Here is a 16,086-nt window from a genome sequence, read left to right as displayed (position 1 = left end):
AGCAAGACTAGATGATTTGGGAGGTAGGGATTGTGGCTGGCAGGGCTGTCCCCTGGCAGCCGTGCCTCAACGCTGTATTGACCTGGAAATCTCCAGTTTATGCCAGGACGTTTGACTTAGGACGACAACACTACCACATGGACACATACTTCTGTTTTGTATGTTTAAATGCCAACTCTAAAGACAAGGAAGGAGCCAGGTATGGTGGCTCATTCCTGTAATCCCAGTGGCTCAGAAGGCTGGGGCTTAAGGATCATACACAAGTTCAAAGCCAGCCTCAGCAATTTAGCGAAGCCCTAAGCAACTCAGTGAGTCCCTGTCTCTAAATAAAGTATAAAAAAGGGTGGGGGATGTGGCTCAGTGCTTAAGCACCCCTGAGTTTAATCCCTGGTACCCAAAAATTAAAAAAATAAATTAAAAATAGAGATTATGAAGAACCTTTCTGTTTTAAATATTAAATGTGTAACTCTGAATTCCTAGGTTTTTGTAAAAGCTGGTGACAAAGTAAAAGCTGGAGATTCTCTGATGGTTATGATCGCCATGAAGATGGAGGTATGTGAAATCATGAGTTCAGTTGCCAAGTAAACATTGCAAACTCTCAGACCTAATTGTTCTTTTGCCTTATTTTATGAGTAAATATCATTTTAAATATCAAAAGCCATGGATTGGCTAAGCATTCATTTCAGGAAACAGAACTAAACCATCCTTCTTGTAAATACATTTTCATTTTAATTTTGTGAAATTGCACCTATCCTTTTCTGATTATGGAGTTATCATTAGCTTGGAATCAGGCAATAACTCAGCTGAATGTTAACCATTAGTATTTTCTAAGGCTAAACTTAGCAAGCCAAGCATTAGTATCAAAGTGAAAACCTCCACCAAGTTAAATCAGCTGTCTAGGTTTTGAGACAGTTGGAAATTGTAGGTGAATGGTTCTCATCCCTGAACAAATATTACATTCACCTGAGAAGGTTTTCATGCTAAGTGGAAAAAGCGAGGCTCAGAAAGTCAAGGGACAAAGATTTTCTCTCTTATGTGGAAGCTAGAGAAAAGGGAGATCTCACAAAAACAGAAGGAAGATCAGTAGAGTAAAAACTAGCAAAGAAAGGCAAGGGAGGAGGGAAGGTATATGAGAAGAACTGGGGAATGAAGTTGGCCAAATTATGCTATGTGCATGTATGAATATGATCACAGTGCATTCCAATTTTTTATATAACTATAATGCACAAATTAAAAATAGCACAAGTAGCTCAGTGGTAGAGCACTTACCTCACATGTGTGAGGCACTGGGTTCAATCCTCAGTACAATATAAAAATAAATAAATAAAATAAAAGTATTGTGTCCATGTACAACTAAAAATATTTTAAATAGAAGGAAGATCAATAAAGTAAAGGAAGGGGATTAAAGGAAAAGGGGATAGGACTGGAGATCAAAATAGAGAAAACTATGTTTTCTCTGTATTACACAATTTCTCTTTTTAAATTTTTTTAAATTTTTTTAATTTCTTACATACATGACAATAGTGAAGTGCATTACATTCATAATTATCCATTCACAGCATAATTTTTCGTAACTGTGTATGTATTACACAATTTCAAAACAACTGTTCACATTTTTCATTTTTGTCAGACTTTTTTGACTTGTTATATATTCAGTCCTTGTTAGTACTGCAACCATTGTTTGTCATGTCTTGTCTTTGCAGCATACCATAAAAGCTCCAAAGGATGGCACGATAAAGAAAGTATTCTACAATGAAGGTTCTCAGGCCAACAGACATGCTCCTTTAGTAGAGTTTGAAGAAGAAGAATCTGATCAAAGGGAATCAGTATAAATTCCATCAAAGAAATGGTCAACTGAGCAGTATCTTTTCTGTACTAAAAACAGAAAGCACCTCCTGTTCCTCCCTGGATCTCATAAACAGTTTTACTAAATAAATGATTGTGCGATTGTGCTAAAATGTTTCATATTTGAGAATCATGCTCTTGGGTCACAAATGCAACAAATTATCTCAGAAAATTTCATACTAATAAAATTGAATTCTAGGTTTTTACTGGAAGCCAGTGTTGTTTGTTTCTGCCTCAAATTTTATACAATGTAGTATCTTTAAGGAAGGAGGAGTGGCACCTTGATCAAAAGAGAATGATTGAAACAGAAAAGGTCATTTAATTAAATGAATTGCTTCCCAGTTATAATTGTGATAAAAATTGAGAGTAACATATTTTAGAGACAGATGCCATAGAACTAAACTCAACCAAGGTTTTATATTGAAAATAGTAACTTATTAGGCAGTTGAAAGACATGAATGTTATTTATTTCTAGTCCTTGTGATTAGAAAGTTTCTCTCTAGACCACTTCTGCCTTTATTGTACTGTCCTTTCCTCAGCTTGTAAAAAAAATGTGTACTATGCTACAATATATTATTTATTAATATTTAATTTGAGTAGATTTGGAAAACATAATTTTATAGAATGGATAAGAGCAGAAAGCCAAGGTACTGCATTCTTTCTTCTTCTTCTTTTTTATTTTTTATTTATTTATTTTGGGTTTTGTTTTGTTGTTGTTGTAGTTATAGGTGGACAGAATGCTTTTATTTTATTTGTTTATTTTTATGTGGTGCTGAGGATTGAACCCAGTGCCTCATGCATGCTAGACAAATGCTCTGCCACTGAGCTACAGCCCCAACCCCTGCATACTTTTTTCCTTGAGAAACATTTTTCTTAATGAAAATAATAGAAAGTTTCCATTTCATTTTTATCCTTTTGACTAGATTTTATGTTACTAATAACATGCAGCCTTCTGCATTTTGATATATTCATTGAAGTGTTAAATATCTCTTGAATTGTGTTTGCTGAACACATAAGACCATGTTAAATGTTGTGGAGAATCCAAAGAAATACAAAGGTAGTTTCTGCCCTTTAAGATGCCTATAATTTAATTGGGAAAACATAATAAAAACATAATCATGTCAAAAGTTATATTATGTGGGAAAACATCAACTCCAAAATTAATCTACTCTGTACCATGGAAGCAAATCTGTCAGCAAGACTGTGGGGAGAAAGGTACCAAATACTAAAATTAGAAATGCTGAGTACTCAAATAAATGTTACACAACATAGTTAGAATGTCCATCTCCCCAGCAAGGCAACCTGAAACTCGATATCCCCAAAATGTGGGTGGAGCAAGGCTGCTGCCCTGTCTGGTGTAGGAAGTAGGTATTTTAGGAGCTGGTGTGAGTGAGAGAGTTCTGTGGACAGATATGATCATGGAAGGGTTCATGGAGGACCCAGGGGGCAGGAGTAGGGTGTGGAAGTTGTAGATAAGCAATGATAAGGAGCAGTGTGTCATTGTTGAAAATGAGCAAGATGTGTTCCATGCCAGAGTAGATCTGCACCAGAGTGGGAGGTGCCTCTGAGGTGGGGGGAGGGGGGAAGGGGTGGGGGAGGGGTGCCAAATAAAGTGAAATATCAGTTGGGGCCGGATTAACTGGCATGGAACATCAGGTTTGGGTTTTTTGTTTTGATTTGTTTGGGTTTTTGATAGGGAATACACAATTATTTTTTTAGCAGGGAAAAGTAGTGACATTTGGGGAAAAAAAGTGTATGGCTACTGGAGCCCTTCAAGGAAAACTAACATTATTTTACACAATTATACATTTTCATATCCTATAGCTAACATCCCACTTTTAGAAATGCCAAAATACATTTGTGCACCAAGAATGTTTGTTGGCAGAATATAGCTCAGTGGTAGAGCACTTGCCTAGCGTGTGCAAGGTACTGGGTTCTAACCCCAGCACTGGAAAGAAAGAAAAAAATGTTCATATTCACATCTATAAAAATAAAGCTTTAGAAACTGACTTGGTTGGCAGAAAACAGGATAGTCGCACATTGGATGCTGTTCAGCAATAAAATAAGCAGATTAATAGTCAACATGGATGAATGTTGGAATCATAATGCTTTGTGATAAGCATGTTCCAAGAAACACAATAGAGTACTGTCTGTTCAAACTTCCAGAGTCAGCAACCTGACAATCTACTGTTTAGCTCATGTATACATGTGATAAAACTAAATTTTCTAAAAATTTAATTAAAAATTTTAAATGGAAAATAACTATTAGTTTTAGGTGTTGATTTTAATGATTAATGCTGGGTATGGGCAAGTCATTGGGATAGATGGCTTAGTAGTATTTACAACCACTGTTGATGTTCTAATTGGGCTGTGACTGGTTGTTACAGATTTATGCTTTGTAACATGTTACATAAACATTTATAATTCAAATGATATTTTTAAATTTTTTTTAGATATTGATAGACATTTGATTTTTTATTTATTTATATGTGGTGCTGACAATTGAACCCAGTGCCTCACACCTGCCAGGCAAGTGCACTACCACTGAGCCATAGCCACAGCCCCTCAAATGGTATTTTTAAAATAAAATATTCTTTTAAATTTCATCTCACATCAGTATGCAAGCTGGATGGAGAAAGAGAAGACTAGAGGCTGGAAAACTAGTTAGGAAACAGTTCTTACAGATACCTAAGCATGAGGTACTAAAGGACTAGCACATCTAAACCAGGGCTTTTCAAACTATTTTTAGCAACAGACTTTTCTGTTTTCCAACATTTATTTGTTTGTTTGTTTGTTTTGCTGCTGGAGATCAAACCATGGGCCTTCTGCATGCAAAGCAGGCACTCTTCTACTGAACTACACTTCCAACCACCAAGTTTTCTCTATAAGAAGGATAAGCAAAGGTGCTCTGATGGAAATTTTGGTTGCTGCTTGCTACCTTTCACAGAATGCTATTTGGATCCTTCAGTGGAACCAGGTGGAACTCTCCCTTCATTAAGTGACTAATTGAGATGGGATATGTGGATAAGAAGGAATTGAAGCCAGTTAGCCTGATTACTCCACATTGGTGAAATTCATTCTTTAGGATCACCCTAGTTGTGGTGCTGTATGAGCATAATTCCCTTCAAATGAATGCCTATTTATTTTCCAGACACTTCCAGAAGACTTGCTGTCTACCAGGACCTCTGGAAACAAGAACAGTCCTTGCTGTAATGGGAAATTGGATCCCAAAATATAGAAACATATAATTGATAGCAAGTGATAACTCCACCTTTATCCTGTGGGGGGGCCAGTGAGTACAGTAATTCTACTTTGGGTCTGGAAGCTGGGAGAGGCGGTGACATTTGAACCAGGATTTGGAGGTTAGCCATTTGCCAGATGGAGAAAGAAGGTGGCAAGCCCAGGCCATGGCAGGCAGAGGGACTAGCAAGAGCTAATAATAACAACAAGGCATGAAAGCCACAATGGTTTGGGGGCACAGAGTGATCTGACATGGACCAGACCACAACGGGTTTGGCAGAGAGGGGCTGAGAAAGCAGCTGCCCAGCAGGAAAAGGGTTTTTTCCTGTCCCAGACTTTATTCTGAGGCAGTTAGAGCCACTAGAGATTTTCAAACAACTATTTTCCAAGTTGTTTAATGTGCACAGTCTGGAGTTCAGATTGGAGCATGAAGAAAGAGTGGAAGTCATTCAAAGAAGGCACTCAATGTGGAGACCTGGGATGAGAAAGACAGACCTTGGTGCCCATCTCCTTGATTTAAAAGTAGTTCTTCTGGGCTGGGTGTAAATAGATGGAAGAGTACATGTTTACTATGGGCTAGGCCCTGGGTTCCATCCTAGCAACAAAAACAAAAACAAAATATTTAAGGACCCCAAATAGAGTCATACACTTGGAAAAAGCAGTTTGCTCCTTTCTTTGACAATAACATTTTGGGGGCATCTGTTCAAGACTACCATAACTAAGAGAACAATACAGTTACAGAGCCTTGTTGCTTTTATTATTGTTGTTGGTGGTGTTCTAGGGATGGAACCCAGGCCCTCATACATGCTAAGCACATGCTCTACCACTGAGCTTCACCCCAGCCCCATGGTAGGTAGTGGTGGTTGGTTTTTCTATTTTTGTTTTTGTTTTTTGGTACCAGGGATTGAACCCAGCAGTGCTTAACCACTGAACCACATTTCCAGACTTTTAATTTTTTTTTTTTTTTGAGACTGAATCTAAGTTGCTTAGGGCCTCACTAAATTGTTGAGGCTGACTTTGAACTTGTGATCTTCCTGCCTCAGCCTCCTAAATCGCTGGGATTACAGGCCTGCAGCACTGGGCCCAGTTTCTGGTGGTTGTTTGAGACAGAGTCTCCTTAAATTGCTGAGGCTGGCCTCAAACTTTCAATCCTCCTGCTGAAGCCTTCCAAACTGCTGGGATTATAGGTATGTGTCACTACAACCAGCTGATTCATGACTACAATGCTATGTATTCTCCCCCAGGATTTTTTTTAATCCTGGGGGAGAATACATAGCATTGTAGTCAAAACAATGCCTTGGAGTTGAAATTTTTGCAGTCAGAGCCTAGCTTTGTCTCTTACTACTCATATTGCCTACAGCAAGTCATTTAACCTCTCTGAGCTTTGTCTGTGTAATTGAGGTGGCCGATGTACCTCACAAGATTGTTCTGGGAAATTAATGAGAAAATATAGCTATTGCCTTTAGCATTGTCTCTAGAATGACATTTATGCTCAACTAGTAGTTACTAGTAGTTATTCATTTCTAAAGCCAGTTATTGCTAGCGAGCACTGAAAAGAATGGACTAAATTCAGTTTAACTGGTTACTCTTGCCAGCAAAAATGCCAGGTCCTCAGAGTGGTGAAAACGCCTGCCTGGACGTGCATCACCCTGTGCCCTCTCTACCCTCCCTCCCCCCAGCCCTAGCTTGTTTCAGTGTCACCCAGGCACCTGTCAACCACAAGCAGATTGTGTTGCCTCCAGTCGACTGCCAGGCTGGCCTGTCACTAGAGCCTGTGTGCTGATGGGACAGCCACATGCCCAAGGGCAGCTTGCCTCTTATATGAAGGCTGAGTCTGGACTTACTCCATCTGCCCCAATCAGTTGTCATATGCATGTGTAGCTGGCGCTGTAGGGAAGCCTTCCTGGCTGGCGTCTGCCCCAGTGTGTGTGAGTATCATCACTTCTGCTGGGCAGCAGAGCAGGGTGGTCTCAGCCCAACTCATTCATTTTTCCTCTGTGATCATATTCTCTCATCACTCCCATACACTTACTCTTCTTAACCCTTAACTAGTTCTCTTAGGAATACTACAAGTTGAAATGTGCATCTGTGCTCTACCTTATCAAGGCACTTCGGTTGTTGTTAAAATATTTACAGTGTTGATAGTAATACTCTGCACTTCTATCACACCTTTCCCCCAGAAGAGCTCAAAAAGCACTCCCAAGGGCTAAAGTTGTAGCCCAGGGGTACAGCGCTTGCCTAGCATGTGTGAGGCGCTGGATTCGATCCTCAGCACCAAATAAAAATAAGTAAAATAAACGTCCATCAACAACTAAAAAAAAAAAAAAAATTAAAATTAAAAAAAAAAAAAGCACTCCCAAGCCAGGTGCAGTGGTGCATACCTGTAATTCCACCAGCTGGAGAGACTGAGACAGGAGGTCTCGAGTTCAAAACCAACCTTAGCAACTTAGCAAGGCCCTAAGCACCTCAATTAGACTCTGTCTCTAATAAAAAATTAAAAAAAAAATAGAAATAGGGCTGGGGATGTGACTCAGTGGTTAAGCACCTTTGAGTTCAATTCCTGGTTCAAGAAAAAAAAAAAAAAGGCACTCCCAGGTATTCACACTAAGCTTCAAAATTCTCAGGAAGAAAGGACACCAGTGATTGAAACTGTGTGTGAGAGGTGAGGAGAAAAGGGGTCCCCAAAAGTTTTGATCTACGCTCCCTCTGCAGGCAGCCTTGGGCCATTGGTTCTTTCCAGATAATGCAAACTGTTCCCTGAGGGCATCCCAGGGTGCTGCATTCTTGGGGTTAGTAGTTCTTCCCCACCATATCCTGAGTAGAACAGGACATTCCAGGAAGCCCTGCCCAGGGTGCTCAAACCCTAGGCTGGGAGAAAGCAGTCTTGACCAACCTCCCCCATCCCCGGAGAATAACCCTGGAGACCCCATTCCTTCTGGTGTTATGCTCAAATTCAGGACCCCCAAAAGATCACCAGAGACCAAGATTGATGTAAGCAGCAAAGAGGTGTTTGGGAGCTAGCTCGGTCCTCCGAGCGCACACAGCAACTAGTGACGCTGAGAGGCCCCGAGCCCAGGGTTTGCAGCAGTTTTATACTCTCTTTGGGGAAGGCAGGGACTTCACATACATCATAGCATCTCTTAGCAAATCATCACACACCACGGGAAAAATCATAAAACAATTCTAAAACATGATTAGCACATTCACTGGCGGGAACAAGTTGGGTAAGAGTGATTGGCTAGAACAAGAGGAGGATTTGTTTGAACTGATAGGTTTAGGCCATGAGGGGTGTACGTGCTGAACTACATGGTTTCCCAACATGTTGTCAACCACCATAAAACTACTGGGAGGGTCATCTGGCATCCCAGATATTTTCCTGGTCTCATGCTGATTGGTGGCTGCTAGGGGGTTGCTATGGGTCCCCACCTAGCCTGACTGAGCCAGGGACACCTGGCGCAGCTGATCTCTCCTGTTATTTGTAGATAAACAACTCAGCAGGGTGGGTATGTGCCTAGGAGTGCTCTGTGGGTCTTTCCAAGGACAAAGGTCACGCCCCCTTCCTTGGACAGGCTTTGCTCTGAGGTAGAGACTGGTTTTTCATTGGCCCACTGGGTTATCTACTGAGCCTTCAGTAGACAACAGCCCAGATATGCAAGATTACCCTGCCACCTGACATTTGTTTCCCATCTGCTGGATCCCCAGGGAATTGAAATACCTCAGTGCCTCAAACAGTCTCCTGTGGTGAGTTCCAAGTACAGTGTGGGCTCCCTCACTCCATTCTGGAACCTCCAAATCATAGGGTAGATGTGAATTCCCTCCCCACTACGAGTGGCTAATTCCATTCTCTGAACATATCACCCCTCAGTGTCATTTTGCTAAACCTTTCAATTAGGTTAGAAATAATTCTCAAAGGACTGGGGTGTAGTTCTTTGGGAGAGCACATGTTTAGCAGGCGGGAGGCCCTGGGATCAGCCATCAGCACTGCTCCCCCTCCCCAAAAAAGAAAAGAATTTTCATTCTCAAACCAACCCTCCTCCACAACAAAAATCCACCTATGGAACATAACTTGGGACTTGACCTTCTTGAACCCAATTATCCTTTTATCATTACCAACTATATCATAAAAGTATTGTGTTTTTTTTTTCATTATTGAAAGCAGGCTTTATGTTAATTATAATTCAAACTGGCATCCCTCCTAAATTTGTTTCCCTGTCGCCCATCTGGCTCCACCTCAATTGGGAGGGGGGGTACCAGGGATTGAACTCAGGAGCACTCCACTGAGCCACATCCCAGCCCTTTTGGTATTTTATTTAGAAACAGTATCTCACGGAGTTGCTTAGTACCTGGCTTTTTCTGAGGCTGGCTTTGATCCTCCTGTCTCAGCCTCCCTAGCCACTGGGATTACAGATGTGTGCCAGCGACCCAGGGCTCATCTCCATTTTATGAACATATTTTTTCTTTAGGTTTATAAATTCTATCATTAGCCTGTTTTTGCTAAAATTCCCTGATGACAAGAATCTCCTGGAGTGCTTGCCAAAAGCAAATTTCTGAATTAGAATTGCTAAGAGAGAGGTCTGGCATCGGTGTATTTAACAAATGCCCCAAGTCATTTTTACCAGGAAGGTTTGGGAATAAGGAGTTAGTCCAGTGCATCTCAAACGCAATGTCCCCACAAACCACTTGCCTGACCTGATTCCACTGGGCAAGAGAAGGGCTAAGAGATTCTCTATTTCAAACAAGCTGCCAGGCTGCCAGCCCGTGGACCCCATTTGAGTGCAGCATTGGCAGCCTGGGAACTTGTTAGAAATGTAAAACTTCGGCCCCACCCTACACCTACAAAAAAAAGCATCTCTGGGGCTGGAGCTCAGCAACTTGTTTTTGCAAGGCCTCCTGGTGAGCTGTACTACTATTCAACAACTGCAGCTCTGTGGTTAGCTTAATTCCTTCTTCCTGCTTCTGGCAGTAAGTTATTTCAGTTGACAAGCACATTACTAATTTTATTTGTTTTAGGTACATTTGCGTAATTTAATTTCTTTTGGGAAGAGGACTTGCTAGTACCATTGTAAATGGTTCTGGAAATATTGGCAAGAAAGTCATCTTGGAGTGTTTGGTACTGGGGGGGCTTGTACCTTGTCAGCTTAAGCTTTAAAGTATTAGCATAAGATAAAAGGTCAGAACAAGATTGCAGATGAGAAACCCTAAAGGGACCAAGCACACTGATAACACCAGTAGGTGAAGTAACTTGGGGTGGAGGGGGAAGTTTGGCCAGGGCCCCTGGGACCTGCAGGCCTGGGAAATCAGCTGCTCCTCCATTCCTGGCCCCTCAGGCTGGGTCAGGTCGGGCCCAGGGTGGTCGTGGCTTCCAACTTCTTGCATGAAATCTCTTGGTTTTTCAATTTTGGCAAATGGCTCAGATTCAATGTAGATATTCTATATTCCTAACCAAGCTGGTTTTCAGTTAGCAACTCTACCTTGGAGGACAGGCCGGGGAGATGAATGGGCTGCCTGGCTCTCCCTTCCTGGGTCATTGTCTCACAAAGAAGCTAACCTAGCTGAGGTGCACATTTCCAGTTCTGAGGGCCTGCGGTGAAATCCGAACAGTGAAAGGCCAGACAGTTCTTCTCTCAAAGTAGTTCCCTGAGCAGCCAAGTGTTAGCGCTCATTGAAATAACGGGAACATTTTTTGTTGGGAAATGGACATTTTCATATTGTGCCATCTGTGTGGAAGCAAAGAATACCTAATAGTCAGAAGAGTGGTTCTAAGGACAGATCCAGGTTTTGTGGGTCCTGAGGCAAATACGATTTGGGGGGAACTGTATATAAGAAAATATCATCAGGGTGGCAAGGCATTGGTGGCCCTTGCCCCTAATCCCAGCTACAAAAAGGCCAAGGCAGGAGGATGGCAAGTTTGAGGCCAGCCTGGTCAATTCAGCGAGACCCTGTCTCAAAATAAAAAATCAAAAAAGGATTGGAGGTGTGATTCAGCAGTAGAACACCCATGTGCTGGGGAAAATGCAGATGTCAGGACAAGGAATATAGTCCAGTAGTAGGGGGCATGTTTAGAATGGGCAATATAGGTTCACTCCCCAGCACATGCACATACACACACACATGCACATACACAAAGAAAGAAAATGTGAAATTATGAGTACAAAACTAGTTACAAAAGTGAAAAGAGATCTTAATTTTACAAAAATCAAGCCAGGTGCAATGGTGCACATCTGTAATCCCAGCAGCTCAGGAGGCTGAGGCAGGAAAAGGGGGGGAGGGGTTCAAAGCCAGTCTCAGCAATTTACTCATTTTTTATATATTTTTTTTTAGCTATAGGTGGACACAATATCTTTATTTTATTTTTAAATAGTTATTTTACTTTTATGTGGTGCAGAGGATCAAACCCAGTGCATGCTAGGCGAGTGCTCTACCTCTTGAGCCACAACCCCAGCCCCAGTCTCAGCAATTTAGCAAGGCACTTAGCAACTAAATGAGACCCTGTCTCTAATAAAATATTAAAAAAAGGACTGCAGATGTGGCTCAGTGGTTAAGCACCCCTGGGTTCAACCCCCAGTACCCAAAACCAAAACAACAGAAAAAAAAAATCAAATGGCTGGGTTATGGAGCTTTCAGAGTATAGGGCCGTATTCTGGTGGCCAGGGGGGCATAGCAGGGGTCAAGATCAGGACCAGAAGTGTCAGTGCTCTTGGGCTGGTGACATTCTATTTCTTGACCTGGCTGAGTAGGTGGTTACCCTAGGGGGTCATTTGACAGCAACTTGTTAAACTGTACAGATTATTTCTTGTATATTCATGGATACTCGTTATCTTTTGTGATTTAAAAAAATCATTTGGCCCTTTTCTAAGTGAGGAAAAGTACCTTTTCATTGGGTGAAATAGGTCTTCAATAAATATGTGTTAGACCTGAGGTTGTGGCTCAGTGGCAGAATACTTGCCTAGCATGTCTGTGAGGCATGGGGTTCAATCCTCAGCACCACATAAAAATAAACAAATAAAGGCATATAAAAAATATGTGTTAAATAAATGAGCAAAAGAATGAGTGATTTTAAATCTGTTCAGCCAATATGTATTAAAGGCCTAAACGTGGGGTTCGGGTTATGGCTCAGCATTAGAGTGCTTGCCTAGCATGCATGAGGCACTGGGTTCAATTCTCAACACCACATAAAAATAAAATAAAGGTATTATGTCCACCTACAACTATATATATATATATATATATATATATTTAAAATTTATAAAAAAGACCTAAATGTATAAGGTATATTATGTTATTAAATATTATTGTACTATCATTTAATATTTAAGACAAAAGAGAAGTAAATACTTACATTTTCACTTTATTTATCTATTTATTTGTTTTGGTACTAGGGATTGAACCCAGGTTCAATTTACCCCCACTGAACTGTCCTTTCTTTTTTTTTTTTTTTTTTTTTGGAGACAGGGTCTTGCTAAATTGCTGAGACTGAACTTATGATCTTTCTGCCTCAGATTCCTGAGTTGCTTGGATTACAGGTGTATAACACCATGCCCAGCTTTACCATTTTTTTAAACAAATTAATCTTATTCTTTAATTACTACTATTATATATTTATATATGTATATACACATACATATGTATATGTATGTATATATGTATGTATGTTACTAGATACAGACTTCAAAAAGAAAAAAAATTAAATTTAATATCCTTAACCAAAGTTCTATTATTTTACCTTTAAATTTTTTAAACTTATAATTACATGATGTTAAAGAGGAAATACAAAGCAAATTGGTGGCAAGGGCTGGGGATATAGCTCACTTGATGGAGTGCCTGCCTTGCATACACTGGGTTCAATTCCCAGCACCACGTTCAATCCCCAGCACCACAAAAAAAAAAAAAAAAACAAAAAAAACAAATTAGTAATTATTTGCTTTATATTTTTTACAATATGCATGATTTTACAACACTGACATAAACGTATTTCCCTTCTATTTATAGGCATTCTTTTACATACTTAAAATCATAGCATTCATAAATTTCATCTTGATTTTTACCAAAATATCATAAACATGTTTTGTGTTGCTACATGGTCTTTATGATTTGTGAAGAAGATGCCGAGGATCGAACCCAGGCCTTGAGTATGTATGTGATTTACCACTAAGCTACATTCCAAGCCCCACGGTAGAGCTAATGTTTAGCATGCACCTGGGTTTAATCTCCAGTACCAAAAAAGAAAAAAAAAAAAAAAAAGAAGAAAGAAAGAAAACCTAATTTAAAAAAACAATCCAGGTACAGTGGCACATGCCTGTCAGCTCAGGAGGCTGGGCTGGAGGATCACATTTTCAAAGCAAGCCTCAGCAATTTAGCAGCTTAGTAAGATCCTGTCTCAAAATAAAATATAAAAAGAGCTGTGGATGTAGCTCAGTGATAAAGCACCTCATTTTTACTCAATCCCCAATAAAAAAAATAAATACATAAATAACAGAAAAGCAGTATAACTATTCCTTTGCTCTTCTCAGTAAATGGATATATTATTATTTATAATACCATTTTTTATTCTTAAGTATTACATTGTGGTGTACCTGGTTTTCTTTTTCATATTGGGGTCATATGCCCAAGGATGCATTTTTTTTTTTTTTTTTTTTTTACAAATCCATGTATTTCATTTTTATACTCTGAAAAAAGAAGTAGAATTCGGTAAAAAGAGGACAAAGAAACAGGTTAGGGAACTGGTACTAAAAGAAACATCCTTCACATGTAGATATTAAAAATTATTTATCTTGATTTGATCCAAGATAATCCTTTTAATTTTTATATTAAGATTCATAATGGAGGGCTGAGGATGTGGCTCAAGCTGTATCGCGCTTGCCTGACATGCGCGAGGTGCTGGGTTTGATCCTCAGCACCACATAAAAATAAAATAAAGATGCTGTGTCCACTGAAAACTAAAAAATAAATATTAAAAAATTCTCTCTCTCTCTTAAAAAAAAAAAAAGATTCATAATGACTGGCCATCATGGTACACTCTGCTGCTCGGGAGGCTGAGGCAGGAGGATTGTGAGTTCAATGCCAGCCTCTGCAAAAGCCAGGCGCTAAGCAACTCAGTGAGACCCTATCTCTAAATAAAATTCAAAGTAGGGCTGGGGATGTGTTTTAGTGGCCAAGTACTCCTGAGTTCAATGACCGGTACCACCCAAAAGAAAAATAAGGTGTGGGGGGCAGGCGGTGCCTGAAAATGTGGCTCAGGGGTTAAGCACCCTTGGGTTCAAGCCCTGGTATCAAAAAAAAAAAAAAAAAAAAAAAAGATTCATAGTATGCAGTTTTCTTTTACTGGGGATGTACTCTTACTTTTTTTTTCTTTTTTATTCTGTGTGTGTGTGTGTGTGTGTGTGTGTGTGTGTGTGTATGTATGTCTGTCTGTCTCTGCATATTGTGCCAAAACTGTGAGGCTAAGGTTGTGGCTCAGTGGTAGAGCGTTTGCTTAGTACGTGTAAGGCCCTGGGTTTGATCCTCAGCCCCACATAAAAATAAATAAACAGAGTAGGTTACTCTTTGTAGAACCCATTTCTCAAGTACTCAAAAATTATAATAACTGTCAAAAAAGAGTTTTAGTAGGCCTTTAAGGTTTGCAATTAACTAATTATATTATATATGCCATTTTTATTGCAATTTAATTCAAGAAATTTAGGATCTACACTGTCCCTATTCTCTGTACCAAAAATCTGATCACGTGGACTGGTTTTTTTTTTTCTGAGTTGTGAAAATTACAAAAGTTAGTCTATTATAAATTTAATTACCTTTACTATGAAACCTTCTTCTACAAATGTATCCTGAAATACTTACAAATGAAGCATTATGATAGTAGGAATTTGCATCAAAATTATATGTATCTTGGCAATGAGTGGGATATAGAAAAGACTGGCCTTTGAGTTGATAGTTGTTGAAGTTGGGTGATGGGTGATAGGAGTTAATTATGTCATTAGGTCTACCTTTGTATCTATTTGAAAACTTTTAACATAAAACAGTATTATACTTTATTTAGATAATTTTCTTTTCTTTTCTTTTTTTTTTTTTTTTTGTGTGTGTGTGGGGTACCAGGAATTGAACTCATGGGCACTCAGTCACTGGGCCACATCTCCAGACCTATTTTTTATTTTAAGACAGGGTCTCACTGAGTTGCTTAGCACCTTGCTATTGGCTGAGGCTAGATTTGAACTCTAAATCCTCCTGTCTCAGCCTCCTGAGCAGCTGGGATTATTACAGGGTACACTACTGCCCCCGGCTTAGTCTATTTTCAATTGTGAAATCAAAACACTAAATATTACTGGAGCCTCAGGATTCACCACACACCCCTTGAAACATCCTTCAGTTCCCCAGCCAGCCTGCCTCTAAGTGGGTCCTGCTGTCAGGTCTCAGTATCTGGCCTGTGTGTGTCCCTGGAAGGGAAATGTCAACAATAAGTTTTGTTTAGTGAGATACTGTCTCACTTGACTTCACTCCTGCCTGTGCTTTTGGGGGGAATAAAACAGAAATGGCTCATTTTATGAGTTTCTTTAGGGCCAGTGGAATGCTGAATTCTCTTGGATGAGTTTATTTATTCTAAGTGCAAATTGAAAGCACTACGTGGAAACCAGTTGACTTCTTAGCTTATATATTCCAACAGCTAGAAGCAGCAACATCTGGCAGTGCCCCAATTCCTGCCTTCTTGGCAATGGGTTGAATTAATCAATAGACTATATAACTAGAACAACAAAAACTTTCAAACAGGGCTGGGATTGTAGATCAGTGGTGGAGCGCTTGCCTAGCACGTGTGAGGAAGTGGGTTCGATCCTCAGCACTGAATTAAAAATAAATAAATACAATAAAGGTATTGTGTCCATTTACAACTAAAAAATTAGCTTTTAGAAAAATTTCCAACAAAACAAATGGAAAAATGACAAAATAAAAGAATATGAAAGATCAGTTTTTTGTAGTTTTTCAAGTAAGGTGAAAGTGACTCCTTTTTGTTTT

General features: G+C 39.7%; 1 protein-coding gene across 1 annotated transcript in view; it reads left to right on the top strand.

The window, feature by feature from the left end:
- The window catches only part of Mccc1 (methylcrotonyl-CoA carboxylase subunit 1), a 59,211-nt gene extending 57,154 nt beyond the window's left edge, over positions 1-2,057 (top strand). Inside the window, exons 18-19 of the mRNA XM_005330253.3 lie at positions 481-552; positions 1,704-2,057. Coding sequence (XP_005330310.2) covers positions 481-552; positions 1,704-1,832 — 201 coding nt within the window. The 3' untranslated portion in view covers positions 1,833-2,057. The remainder of the gene's footprint in view (positions 1-480; positions 553-1,703) is intronic.
- The last annotated feature ends 14,029 nt before the right edge of the window (positions 2,058-16,086 follow it).

The sequence above is a fragment of the Ictidomys tridecemlineatus genome, chromosome 3 (genome assembly GCF_052094955.1).
Source record: "Ictidomys tridecemlineatus isolate mIctTri1 chromosome 3, mIctTri1.hap1, whole genome shotgun sequence".
NCBI lineage: Eukaryota > Metazoa > Chordata > Mammalia > Rodentia > Sciuridae > Ictidomys > Ictidomys tridecemlineatus.
This window is presented reverse-complemented; position numbering and strand designations above follow the sequence as displayed.